Source organism: Echinops telfairi, unplaced genomic scaffold (assembly GCF_000313985.2).
Source record: "Echinops telfairi isolate 266 unplaced genomic scaffold, ASM31398v2 ScPeMD7_7469;HRSCAF=8507_1, whole genome shotgun sequence".
Lineage (NCBI taxonomy): Eukaryota > Metazoa > Chordata > Mammalia > Afrosoricida > Tenrecidae > Echinops > Echinops telfairi.
Window position 1 is genome coordinate 6,304,478 of NW_022111373.1, and position 13,483 is coordinate 6,317,960.

A 13,483-nucleotide genomic window follows, 5' to 3' on the forward strand; every position below is an offset into this window, starting at 1 on the left:
GCCCTTTCACTTAATTCCACGAGGCTGTGACCTGATGAAGGGGTTGTGCCCCACCCTAGTCTTCTTGCACCTGATGGGCTACAGCAGCAGATCCCCTATGGAGGTGATCACATGCCGTTAGATCACATCATAGGGGATTACTGGGTCTTACTGCCAGGCCACCTCAAATCCTGACTCAGCTCAGCTCCCACGCTGAGTAAAGAGCTCTTATTCATTCTGGGCATGTGAAGTACTGAGCATTTCCACTCTCTTCTCTTTCCCCTAACCAGGCAAAGGTGAACAACTCCAGCCTGATCGGTTTAGGCTACACTCAGACCCTAAAGCCAGGTACGTGGCCCCTGGGTGGGGACTCAGTGCTGTCTTCAGTCTACTACTGTGTTGCTGCTTATCCTGAACATGCATGTGGAGTACATTGTAAAAGAATGTATTTTCAACCGTGTCGTTTAAATGAAACGTTGTAAAAGGAGGCAGGGTCATCCGGAAACATTTATAGGCTACGGAGCACAGTAAATGGGGGTGGGTGGAGGGGAGGTGGGCAAGCCAAAGCTCATAGAGATGACATTTTTTGTGTACAAAATACTTAATCTTATTTCCAGTGAGCTCTCATCAACCCTACTGGACAAAGGCTAAGGCATAAGAAAGGCAGTCCGCAGGGGTGTCTCCCAGGCGGCTAGGCAGCGGGGCATGGTGTGTAGAGCTATAGGAGATAGAGCCACTTTGAGATTGTTTTGGTCATGCTGAGCCTCAACCGTGGAAGGGTAAGATTCCATGCTGTCAGGATCAAGCTAGTTTAGGGGAGAAAACTAGTAAGTTGTATGCATGTGTGGGTGATACATGTGCATGATATGAATGTGTGTGCACATTGTGAAGGTGAGTGTAGGACCCCAGGGTCTGGGTCAGGGTCCTTGTGTTAGGTGACCAGATTTTAAATTGGTAAAGCGGGACACCATTGATAAAACTCATCCTGGCGAAATAGCCACATGGCAGCCGAAAACCGTATACCCTAGCTTGTCGTGCATTCTTTCCAAAAATCGGGACTTTTTAAAAATGCCGCAGGACGTGGGACAAATTGTTAACAATTGGGACTGTCCCGCCCAAAGCGGGACGTCTGGTCACCTTATCCTTGTGTCAAGGGCCAGTTGTGGAGGACACTTCCTTGGGTGCCAGCAGTGGAGATGGGTTGTAGCAGGGGCGGGAAGAGGGCAGTGGAGAGTGGAGGTCTCTCAAGTGGTTTTGGGGAGGCTCTTGTCAGTGCCACAGTCACTGCGGGATATCTGTTGGTCAAGGGCGAAGCCCAGTGGGAGTGCCCGGTGGTCTTGATGCTGCTGAGCAAGCACAGCTAGAGCAGGGTCTGGCTTTGCCAGTGTGCATCAGCATCTGTCATTTGTTGACTTTCCTTTTCTCTCCCCCTCCGTCTCCACCGCACCCGCCCTCTGCCCGGATGTCCTCATGGCAGGCATCAAGCTGACACTGTCTGCTCTGTTGGACGGCAAGAATGTCAACGCCGGTGGCCACAAGCTTGGTCTAGGACTGGAATTCCAAGCATAAACGAATACTGTACAATCATCTAATTTTAAACTATTTTGCAGCATAGCTACCTTCAGAATTCTAGTGTACCTGTTAATGTTGTATGTCTGGGATGCAAGCATCGCTCAATATCATGTTAGACCTCCAGGTGACAGCGGATTCAGCTTTAACGTGTTCCCCTCTCTGAGGTACAGAAGAGACCCGGCTCCAAAAAAAGGTCTTTCAGCTGTAGCCTTTGGGGGGCGGTGGACTGGGTGACTCCCTTCTAGAGATGTCAGGTTTCTTCTTGATCTAGAAATGGCTGCGAGGGAAGCTGATCGTGTGTAGGCACGTTGTCAATTCACAGTGAGTCATGAGTGAAATCACCACTTCCTGAGAGTCCAACCTTGCTTTGCTAACCCGAGCGCTCGTTGCTTGATGGTGTGGGCACACCCAGCCGACAGGGGCTTTTGAAGACCCATCCTCATGACCTGTTTCCCCCCAAAGGCCATCACCTCTTTACACCAAAAGTACTCTGCTGGGTGTGGTAGCTGATTTGTGTGTGTGTGTGTGTGTGTGTGTGTGTGTGTGCCATTTTGGGGTGAAGAAGGTAGGTGTGATGAAGCCAATAATCCAGGACTTACCCCCTCTCAAGTTGTGGTTTAGTGTCCTTGCACCAGAGTGTGGACTAGCTCCCAACACCAACAACACCCCGGCTGGCCGCGAGCTGGCAAGGTCTCGGTCACAGGAACCACACGGCGACCGCACCCAGAACCTCAATTGGGCTGTGGTGTCTTCTCCACTCAGTTTATTTTTTAGCCGTTTCATGGGTACATTTTAGAGTCTTCCGTTTTGTGTGGAATTAGATCCTCCCCCATCAAATGCTGTAATTAACATCACTTAAAATGAAACTTGAATAAAATATTGAAACCTCATCCTCTTTCTGTTGTCCTTTTTGACACAAGTGTACATAAAGGAAACGGAGCTCCCTCCCTTGCTTGCTGTGTGTACGCTTGCTCTGAGTCTTGGATACGAGTGATGCTTGGTTGCTGCTTAACAGATAACCACAAACCTAGCAGCTCAGAGCCGCACTCATTCCTCAGGTCCGGAGGTCAAGTGCAGCTGCAATGGGCTGGGCTCTCTGTTCTGCTGCTCACCGTGCTGCCTCTGGGATGTCAACCGACTGCTTTCTTGTGTGGAGCTCTGGGTTCTCCTGCAGGTCCCACAGGGGTGAGGCAGTATTGATTTCCTTTATGTGGTGTAGGCAGGCATCAACTAGTTAGCCTCAGAAGAGCCTGTTATGCCAATTAAAGTTGTTCCCTGAGCCCTGACTCCCAAGCCTTCTGACCCAGTAAACAGAATTTCTCACGTCGTTTGGATAGATGTAGGAAGCCTGTTCCGCCCCCTGTCTGATGTGTTACATGAATATACATATGAGGGGGCTTGAGTGTGAAAAGTGTGTTGTATTTGAGTTCTGCTTTTCCCCCAAAATTTTGAAACCACCTTGTAGATTCAGCACTTACAAACACATGTATCCGACATGTATACACCTGGCGATCGTAAGACTACGGAGCATGCTCGCTTCTCTGACACGTGGGGTTTGCTGTGAGTCAGAACCCACTCAGCTCCACCTGATGAGTCACATGAGTCATGTCCCATCGTGCCACTGGTCTGTACCACCCTCAAGGGCATCAAGCAAGGGTACAGTCACTGGGAGTTTCTTTTGGGATTCTGCCATATACGTAGAGTTGCCATTTGATAGTTGACATTTTCATAGAATAATAAAACTACAGTCTGCCATCCAACTTGAACAAATAAGACCTCCCCAATGCCCCCGTTCATGCACATTTTGAGGCACAATTTAAGGTTTTTTAATGAGGGGTGTTTGGAAAGGACCACTAGAAGCAGATGGAGGAATCTGTCTAACCAGTGGCCTCAAGGAATGACGTGTCTTGAACGGGTGAGCACCTGCAGCCATTCCCCAAGAGAGTCCTTTGAACTTTGTTGCCTTTGTCCAGAGACTGGCATGTGGTGACTGCTGGGCACATCCAATCAGAGCTCAGGTACAGCGTAAAAGGTCCTCTGAATATGAGGGTGTTTTTCCCTTCTGGTATTTGTCAGACATCTGCCTGTTGGGTACAACATGTTGGGCTATTACTGGGCACAGTTCCTCAAATGCCTTAAGTTCAGAGGCAATCTGGCTGAGGGCCAAATGGGCTGAGTGGACACAGCAGGAAAAGCCCTGTGTTTGAGTCTGAACCCGTCTCCAAGCAGAGCGAGGGTTGAAGGGCCATTGGTTATGGTAGGTGTGGTGGTTTTCTGCAGACCCCCCCACCCTGGCCATCACTGCCCACTTCTGTGAAGAAGGAATGCTCTCTTGGGAGGACTTTCGACTCGGGCCAACTTCGTGGATTGGCAATAAAGGCACCATTCAGCCTCTGGGCTTGGGGAAGTGAGCAGATGAATGAGCTCTGAGTTTTCTTAATCACACAGTGTACGTGTGTTTCGGAGCTGTCGCGGGGCCAGATAAATGTTGAGGGAACCAGAGGTAGGAATAGCACATAGGCCTTCTCTGTGCAGAGAGGCAGGCGGTTTGGGAGCAGCAGCAGTTTCCTGAGACGAGTGGTGGGACTGTGGGTACAACAAATGCGTAGCTTTATGCCACACCGATTTTCCTGAAAATTGACCCATGGAAGGCACGTAAATCGAAGCCTTGTAGATGTTTATTAAAGAAACAGCCACACAACACACCCACAGATCAGCCCGAAGAGTTGTGCGAAGGGTCAGAGTAGATTTCCCCAAAAGACCCTAAATTTGCATTTTATATACTGGAGTTATTATAAATAATAAAATGTAAAAAAGTAATAGTTTATTGCAGGGAATCTGGAAGCTATTCACAATGGCAACCCTTCGGCCCTACCTCCTATTCCTACCTCTTTTTCATCCTTACTGCCATTACTATTTCATATATTATATGTTTTATACTATCCTGGACCTGACAAGAACTCTAGTCAGGAGACTTGCTTCGTTTATTGCTCTAACCTGAAATACAGGTGCTAAATAACGTCATGATAAATGATTGCAGAAAAGGATTTTAAAAAATTACAATACCCTATAGGGCCAGTATTAACATTAACTGTGTAACATTCCTTTGGGAGGGAAGGGGGCAGTCATTTCGCTTTGGGGACCAGGGGGTTGACCCACAGCCCAGTTCTGAAATCCCCAGGGCTGAAGACACTGGTGCCCCTTGCCTCGCCCCGCCGGTCTGGGCTACGTCATCACGCTGGGACGTAGACGCCCCGGGCCGCGGCGCCTGACGTGCTCCCTGACGCCGTGACGTAGCGCCTAGCAACAGCGCAGGCTCCGGGTCGAGTCCGTTATGGCTGCTGCCGCCCTGGGGAGGATGAGGGGCCCGGCGCGGAGCGTCCAGGCGGCTGGGAGGCTGGCGCGGCCGTGGGCGCTGGCGCTCCTGCTGGCGTCCACCACGCTGGCCACGGGTAATGGCGGCGGGCCCCGGCGGCCGCGGCGCGAACCGGAGACGGGCGGGGCCGGGCGGAGGGCGCTTCCGAGGGTCCCGAGCTCGGACGGCGATGTCCGGAGGGACTGGTGCCCCTGCGGCCCGGAGGAGGCAGAATAGGGTGTTTGGCCGGGCTGGGGGGCTGGGGGTCTGTCTCTAGGGGCCTGGGAAGTGGAGTCGAGGGGTGCTAGGGACCCAGGGGCGGGGAGCGCTGGGGGACCCGAAGACTGGCTTGTCGCCGGGAGCGTGGCCGTGGCGGGGCGCCGAGGGTGGCGGGGACTGGGCTGAAGACATGGCCGGGGTTGTAGCGTGAGTCCCAAAGGGCGTCTCGGGGACCCGGAGGGAACGCGGGAGGCTGGGAGATTCCCGGACGGCGGCAGGTCGGGGCAAGACTGGGGCGGGCCGGGGAAGTAGCCGGACCGAGCGAAAATGAAGGCGAAAGAGCGTTCTTGGGGCCACCGGCGCATCTCTGGAGGCGGGGAGTTTCTGTACCGGGTAATCCGCGCGCCTTGCGCTTCTCCAGGGCTCGGAGGGAGGCGTTCGGGACCTGGGAGGTTCGTGGTAAGCACGGTCGACTTTCTTTCCCTATGTCTTGGCTGCAAAAGGACAACCTCGTCTCTTATTATGGGCCTGTGGGGCGTCACTAAGTAGGGTTTCCTTTCTTGCAAACGTTACTTTGCGAACCAAGCTCTCGAAAAGGTTTTATTAAGAAATGAGGCCGGGGGAGCCGGGAGGGAGGGGAACAATGAGTTGATGCCAGGGGCTTAGGTGGAGAGCAAATGTTTTGATTATGATGAGGGCAGTGAATGTACAAATGTGCTTTACACAATTGATGTATGTCTGGATTGTGATCAGAGTTGTATGAGCCCCCAGTAAAACGATTAAAAGAAAAAGAAATGAGGCCACCCGGAAGCCCAGGACCCGAGACCCCGTGCCGCTGTAAGAATTGATAGTGAGCATGCAAAGAGCTGGTGGAGTCCGTACCTCTTTTCCTTGCAGACCCAGACCGAATCTTCGTCTTTGCTCTAAATGTTTTTGGTGGGGTTCCGGTGGAGAAAGCATGAACCGGCTGGTGAGGTGGTTCAGAGCCATGGCGTTGGTTCTGAATGAAATCCTGCCTGGCCCTGCGCCCTCCTGATGATGGCCGTGTGGTTGCGCCCTTTGTTGCAATCACCGGGTTACTCCGTGTCTTGAGGGTCAGCCTCTTTTTCCATGAAGTCGTCCTCTTTTACCGACCCTGCCACTGGTCTCTCCTGAGTGGCCAAAGTATGTGCATCGAAGATGCATTCCGGCTGCACATCCTCCGAGACAGATTAGTTTGTTCTTCTGGCTGTGGGTGATGCTTCAGCATCCTACTGGCAGTCCCCCGCACTTTGAATATGCCTCTCCAGCACCATAATTCAGATGCATCGATTCTTGGGTCTACCTTACCGTTTGTCTAGCTTTCACGTGCCAAAAATACTAGGTCGTTTTCTCTTATTTTATTTAAGAAGGTCTGGCCAGCCCTGGTGGCGTAGTGGACTACACTTTGGGCTGCTAAGCAAAAGGTCAGCAGTTCATAAACCACCAGTTGCACCCCGGGAGAAAGATGTGGCTGTTGACTCCTGTAAAGATTTACAGCCTCAGAAACCCACAGAGGCGATTCTGCTGTGGCCTGTGGGGTTGCTGTGAATCGGGACATTGACTATGGTCTGCACCAACTGACTCCCTGGCGGGGAGTTTGGGTTTTTGTCCCGCCCCCTTCCATACACACTTTCCTCTATCACAGGACTGTGGCCTGTGTTTCCAAGGTCCTTTCATCATTTGTAAAATGTAATGAAAGTGTCCCTGCTTGATGCAAATATTGCTATAGCTAAAGTACTTAAATTAGCACATTTAGTCATTTAATCATCCAAGGAGAAATGGCACTTAAACGGATTTCCTGCTGGAAGGCCTCGGAGGTATGGTTTGGAGGCTATGTATTTGGCGAATGTTTCAGGAGCAACTCTTTCCCTGCCAGGAGATGGCTGACAGCCTTGTGCTAGTGGCTGGTGATGGGGAGTGTGAGCATTAAGGCATCTGTTAGTTATTGGAGTTGCAAAAATATTGTTTGAATTACATGGAACCTTTTAGGGGCTTTTAATAGAACTTAGGTCCTTACATATGCTGATTTTAAGTGTTATAAATTCAGGTTATCCTCTGCTAAAATAAGTGGAGAACGAACATACATGTCTTTAATGAAGGATTAGCTCTGTGGTAGGACAGGGTATGGTTACAAAGCTTGGTGCCATAGAAATATTTCGATAAGCACGCCCATGGCAAATAGTGATTTTAGAATAATCACTCTTGTAACCACAACAATAACAGAAAGTTAAAATATAGAATATGCTGAGTGCCATATGTCAAGTAAGTATAAACGTTTCAAGATTCCCCTATCAGATTTAATTAAACTTGTTTCTTGTGTGGCTTCTTAAAATTTCAGTGCTTAGATGTATTCTTAGTGGTCTGTAAGAGTTTTAAAGTTTAATGCTTTTGCTTTGATAGTCAAGATTAATGTAAGCACTGTTTTGGATTACTTCTGTGTGTCCTCGTCTTGCCAGGCCTTTTACAAGTGCCTGCTCCTCAGCATTTGCTCCACGGCTCCTCAGCGATCACCTAAATGTAATACTAAAGCATTTATTGTTAGAGATTCTGTTCCTTCTCTTTAAATCCTGGCATATGTATAGGGAAACATTTGTCAATTCATTGTGCTGTCTACGTGCAGTTCAGTGATGTTAAAAACCATCACTATTTCTGAGTTTTTCTATCATCTTCCTAGGAGCTCAGTGTTCCCTCCGTGCTGTGTTTCCCTTTCCCCAGATTCGAGACAGTGTCAGTTTTCAACCATTATTCCTTTGGGCACACTTTCAGCTCTGCCCTCTTCTCCACCCCTTCCAATCTAATATGCGTTAGCGCTTTTGTTGTAGACCCACAGGTCCTTCAGAACTCACTCATTTTTATCCTGACTCATTTTGAGTCTGATTTTACTCTGGCCTTTTAATGTGCCAGTGCAGAATACACGAGTCAACAAGAAAACCCAGGGAACACCTCACCCTGTCATCTCTTAGCCGTTGGCTCAGTTTCTAGCCCCTCTTGCCTTCTCAGTAACTTCTTAAGTTATTCTGATAAATAATGCCCACGTTTTCTAGTTATTCTTCGCAGGAGGAATAGAGAGCTGTATCTAGAATTCATCATTCTGTCAACTAAGTCAGAATGTCTTTTTTGAGCAGAGTGCTGTCAGGTAGGCAGTTGGATTTCTGAGTCGAGTAGCTCATGGAGGTTCCCTTCTGATGGCTCCCTTTTTCTCAGAGACACGGGGAGTGGATGTCCTGTGAGAAGTGAAGATGACAGAGGGAGCGTGGGCCAGCTGAGGCTAGCGGGGGCTTTGGCAGTTGTTCTCAGGAGCCGGGAGGTGCATGGAGCAGGGGAATTCAGTGCCCTTGTCAGCACGGGATTTAAAATGAAATATGAAGGGGCTTCAAAGGTTCATGGAGAAATGGAATGAAAAAGTATTTTTTCCATTACCTTTTTGAAGGCCCTTATCAAAAGTGACAGAGTTGTGTATTTTTTGTTGCCATGTTCATCCGCACAGTGTGCAGATGGGGAGGACTCGAGAGTTGGGTCTAACTAGGTCCATGGTCTTCCAAGTGAGTGGGCTGGGGTGAAGGGGGAGAGAGTCGGAGGTGTGTGTAAGAGAGGGATTAGAGGCTGACCCCGATGAACCCCAGCATTGCATCGGGGTGAAGAGGGCACAGAGTGCACTGCGTGTATGAGGGCCTCAACGGAGGGGTGATGCTGACCGTCCGAGGATCCGGGAATGACCTGGAAGATGGGAGACGTGCTAGCGAAGGGACACTCATATTGAAAGGATAGAACAGCCCCGGTGGCAGCTCATGGCCCTGGGAGTTAGTGGCTAAGAGAAGGGGAAAGGCACATCATGGAAATCAAGGCAGGAGGACAGGCTGCGATGATTGAGAAATGGGCATGGCTCAGGGTCATGGGTGAGAGCTGGTGCCAGGAGGATCAAAGCTGGGGGCATTGAAGGAGGGGGCTGGGGAATGGCTGGGAATGGGTCCTGAGGATGGAGGATAGCTCCCTCTTCTCCAGATTGACTTAGTGGTAAAAGGTATGGTAGGAAACAACAACCATTAATTGAAAGGGCTGCAGGGAAAGCATGTCCTTATGGGAGAAACAAGTTTCGCTTACAGCAAGAAAGGATTTGCTGACTGAGTCTTGAGTGCACCAAACAAGAAACCCACACCCAGGACCGTTAGTTGATTCTGGCTCCTGTCTTTCTCCAAGGTGGATGTGAACTGCCGACCGTGAAGCCAGCAGTCCAAGGCTCACCGCAGCGCCACCAGGACGCCTTTCAGAGTGCACGGGGTGGGGGTGGCGTGGGGGTTCTGGACATGGAGAGAGTGGGAGATGGCAACGAAGACCATCCTCAGGCCCATCTCCATCAAGTATGCCCTTCAGAGAAAGTCCAGGGTAGAAAAACCGTTCTTTCAAAAAAACAAGGTTAAGCAACCCTGGTCAGTTATTTTACTTCCTGATTTTATTTTTAGCCTATTTCCCACAAGTTGGCAAGAAAATTAACTTTCCAGAGAAACAGTACTTCTTCAGTGCCTGTGTCGTCCTCAGGCCAGGTGACAAATGTAAAGATCGTTTTTAGTAACTCCTGGTAATAGTTTCCTGAGTAATGTGCTCACCTGAAGGAGCTGCTTACGCTTTTCCCAGTTAGAAATGTCAGAAAATAGCTATGAGGAAAGATGTCAGACAGTTTTAAAGTTTTGTTAAAGTATTTTCTGGGAGGTTCTGTTCGGCCCAGTTGAGACTAGCAATTTTCTTTTTTCCTGGTTCAAATAGATGTCACGTCCCAGAGTGTGTTCACATAACGGGTTGTCTGCTCTATTCATGGATTGGCTTGTCTTAATCTTATACCTGTGAACGGCTTTGCTTTAATTTGATAGACTAACATTTAGGATATTTAGGTCTAAAGGAACAAAGTTCATATTTTTAAAAGAATGACCACCTCAGAGTTCTTGAAGAGCTGCTACAGTAGATTAATATCTAACAGGACTTCCTCTGAAGTTTTGTTGTGTAGAATTGTTGTTGGGGAAACCCCATTGCATGGAGTAGGTTCAGACTCGTAGCAACAAGGTAAAGACAGCTGATCCAGCTGAGGGAGGCCATCAGCACGAGCCCTGTGGTGTGTAAGCAGTCACAGTCAGTTGTACGGCTACTTACACAGGACATGGAACACAAAGGGAAACTCGCAGGCTACAGAGAGGGAGGGACTGTGACTGGGATAAGAAAGGTTTATAAGGTTAAATCCGGACCTTCTGACCATTTTGGTCGGGGCATGTCTCATGACCCTGTGACCCAATACCTCAATTTCCGTCAAAGGCATGCCCAGGCAGTAAGTTACTGAGGGCTAGACAGCCCTCCCCGGGCGGGCCAAGGGTGTCTCAGCAAATGCAGTGGTCTAAACGGCTCACTGGGGCTTGGTTTGTGTGGACATACTGAGGGGGTCTACCCCACCCACTGCAAACCAAAGCGTTGCACAAACCTGGTGCTCAGAATTGAAGCTGTAATACAGACTCACTCAGTAAAATGCTTTACCTTTAGTGAAGCATGCAGACTGGGAGGACCCAGGGTTTGAACGTGATCATTCTGGTTCAGCCCCCTGTGGAGAATTTGTATTTCCACCCCACGTATACAGAATCACAGCGTATGTTCTCACAAGATTCTGGGATTCTGATTTCAGTGTATCTGGGTTTGTGGCAGGCCAGGGTGACGAGAGAAACAAATCCAGTGACACTCATCTATGTATAAGACAGAGCTTTATATCCAGAAACTTTATATATCAGGAAAACTCCCCAGCCCAGCCCAGTCCAAAAGTTCGATGCTAGACCTTCTTCAGACTCACGCAGCCACGTGCCAGGATGCAGAATGCAGGAAGGTCACAGTCCGGTGGGCACAGTCCTGTGGATCCAGTGGCGGTGGGCGCGTCCCCAGGGCTCTGGCAGGTTTCCATCTGGTGTCAAGAGGGAGGAGAAGGCAGAGAGAGAGTGGCCCACCTCCAGCGAGCCGTTTATCTCGGTGGCACCTCCAGATGAGGTCATCAAGCTGTGACCTGATAGACTAAACTCCACCCATATCTTTTTACGGTTGCTGTTAACACAAAAAACCTAACGATCACAGCGTGGAAATGCAAGTTCTCCGCAGGGGTGGAACTGGAGTGAACTAGTTCAGAGCTGCAGGAGCTTGTATGCACTCGGTGTCATTCCTCAGACCTAGATTGTCTTTTGTCATCTTGGAATAGCGCAGTCACATTTAGCGTTCAGGTTTCAGTTCCCTGTTTTTGCCTCTTAAGAGTTTTCCTCCCCCCAAAGCATTCTTCTTATATTTTTAAATTGGGCGAGGGAATCTTCCAGGGTCCCTTGGAAACGCTTGCTTATAAAGCTTTAGTTGAATGGCGTATGTTGTGATGAATGCACTTAAATCTGGGGCCATGTTTCCTTTGTGACTCTTGGGCTGGTATCAGCCCCCGTCTGTCTGTAATGGGGTGAAGTCTAGACAAGGATGCCTGCCGTCCAACCTCTGGGGTAAAAAAAATGGGGTGGGGTAGAGTTTTGTGGACTTTGCCCTCTGACCCAATAAAGGCAGACCTCTCTCTTGGTGGCCAGCTATGAATGAGAGGTCTCTTAGGCTGCTTCCCTTGTTGCTATCTGGCAAAGCAATTGCTATCTGATTAATAATTGATGAGGAAGAAAGGTAGCTGATTGCTGGCTGTGGAGGCTTATTAACCAGTTCTCAAGATCAGCTGCCCTTCAAGCCTGGCACTGTAGCCACTGCCAGGGATCAGTTTTCAGTGGGCAGGCCTGGAACGTGAGTGCTAACGGCAGGAGTGAAGGAGTGGAGGCCGCAGTACAGTCTGCCAGAGCAGACGGAGTGTCAGCATCTGCCCGGGAAGGAAGGGCCGGGAGAGGAGGAGGAGGAATGGAAGTAGAGAATCCAGGAGGGAGAGGGGCGTGGGCTGCTACATTGAGGGCCAGGAAGCACAATGTGAGTGCTTCCAGAAACGTCCCCCAAAGAGGAGGATACAAAGTTAAAGCAGGAGAGCAGGATGGGAATTTAAAGCGAGGGAAGTGCTCGGTGTTGGACGGTCTTGTGACACCTTGCCGTGCATGCCCGTAGCGTTGTAGAGCACAGGCGGAGGTTTTCATCGCATGGTCTTTGTTCATGTGTTGCAGCTGCAGCCCTGACTGATTCAGTGGAGTCAATTGTTCACAGCCCAGGAGTGTCCACTACAAATGCAAGTGCTGAAGTGCAACATGACCCCCAAGCCAACGCTTCCGTGGCTCCGATGAGCACCACCCTCCCTCCCCACACCAGTGCAGAGAAAAGCAGGGCAGCATCTGCAGCCCCGCAGCCCTCCCCGACCACTCTGGCCCAGGAGGACGCGGACGCCGACGACCCCAGCCTGGACGAGGAGGTGCTCTTCTCACTGAACAGCTCTCCAGGCACAGCCAGAGACAGCCCTGACACGGCCGAGTACGGCGAGTACGAGTGGACCGGCAGCCCCCGGCAGGAGGAGGAGGAGGCCCGGGAGCGCTTGGAGGAGAGCAGGGGCTACGTGGACCTCCGGCAGCCAGTGCAGTCCCTCCAGACCCCGTCCGCAGACCTCGAGGAGGAAGACAGCCATTTCTTTTTCCACCTCGTCATTTTTGCTTTTTGTATTGCTGTGGTTTATGTCACCTACCACAACAAAAGGAAGGTATGTTGGAGTTGTCAGCCCCTTTACGTCCTTTTATCATCGCAGCCATGTTGCTCATTGATCCTTTGAAGATGCATGTTTTAAAAATGTTCAGTCACCTATAAATTGATAGTCAAGTGCTGAGATTTCCAATCAGCGTACAAATCCAGAGAGTATTGTATCAGCTTAAAGAATGCTTGACTACATGTGCTTCTAAGAAAAGAACTCAAATTCTTTGTCGAATGTTTTGCCCAGTGTAAGAGTGTACACAGCAAATGAGGTCCCACCCAACAATCAGTTCACAAATCCTTCAGCGGTTCCCTGTTTCACAGGGCGCCGCCCTCAGTCATGCCGTTCTGGTGGTGCCAGCTCCAGTTCTCTCTCTCTCTCTCTTTACAGTTTGATCAGCACATAATCTACATCTTACACAATTCATATTAAGAAGAATCATACACTCATTACCACAATCAATTTTAGAACTTTTTTTTCATGGTTAAATCGCTTTTAAAATGAGTTGTGTAATCACAATCAATTCTAGTGCTCCCTCCCCTCCACATTATTTCTTAATGAGCAAAACTGAAGCCTAATTGTTAAGGAAGATTTTATATCTTAATTGACCATTGCTATTTCAGTGGGTATATGTGTGGGAAAAAATTAATACTTTTGGCTTTAATTCATTAAGC

General features: G+C 49.6%; 2 protein-coding genes across 2 annotated transcripts in view; both read left to right on the forward strand.

Moving 5' to 3' along the window:
- Positions 1–2,441, forward strand: part of VDAC1 (voltage dependent anion channel 1) — a gene marked incomplete at its 5' end in the record, with an annotated part of 20,426 nt that extends 17,985 nt beyond the window's left edge. The window contains 2 exons of the mRNA XM_030888899.2: positions 270–327; positions 1,457–2,441. Coding sequence (XP_030744759.2) covers positions 270–327; positions 1,457–1,548 — 150 coding nt within the window. The remainder of the gene's footprint in view (positions 1–269; positions 328–1,456) is intronic.
- A 2,444-nt stretch (positions 2,442–4,885) lies between these two features.
- CUNH5orf15 (chromosome unknown C5orf15 homolog) overlaps positions 4,886–13,483 on the forward strand; it is an 11,235-nt gene continuing 2,637 nt past the window's right edge. The window contains exons 1-2 of the mRNA XM_004696612.2: positions 4,886–5,003; positions 12,298–12,821. Of these exons, the coding sequence (XP_004696669.1) occupies positions 4,886–5,003; positions 12,298–12,821 (642 nt within the window). The remainder of the gene's footprint in view (positions 5,004–12,297; positions 12,822–13,483) is intronic.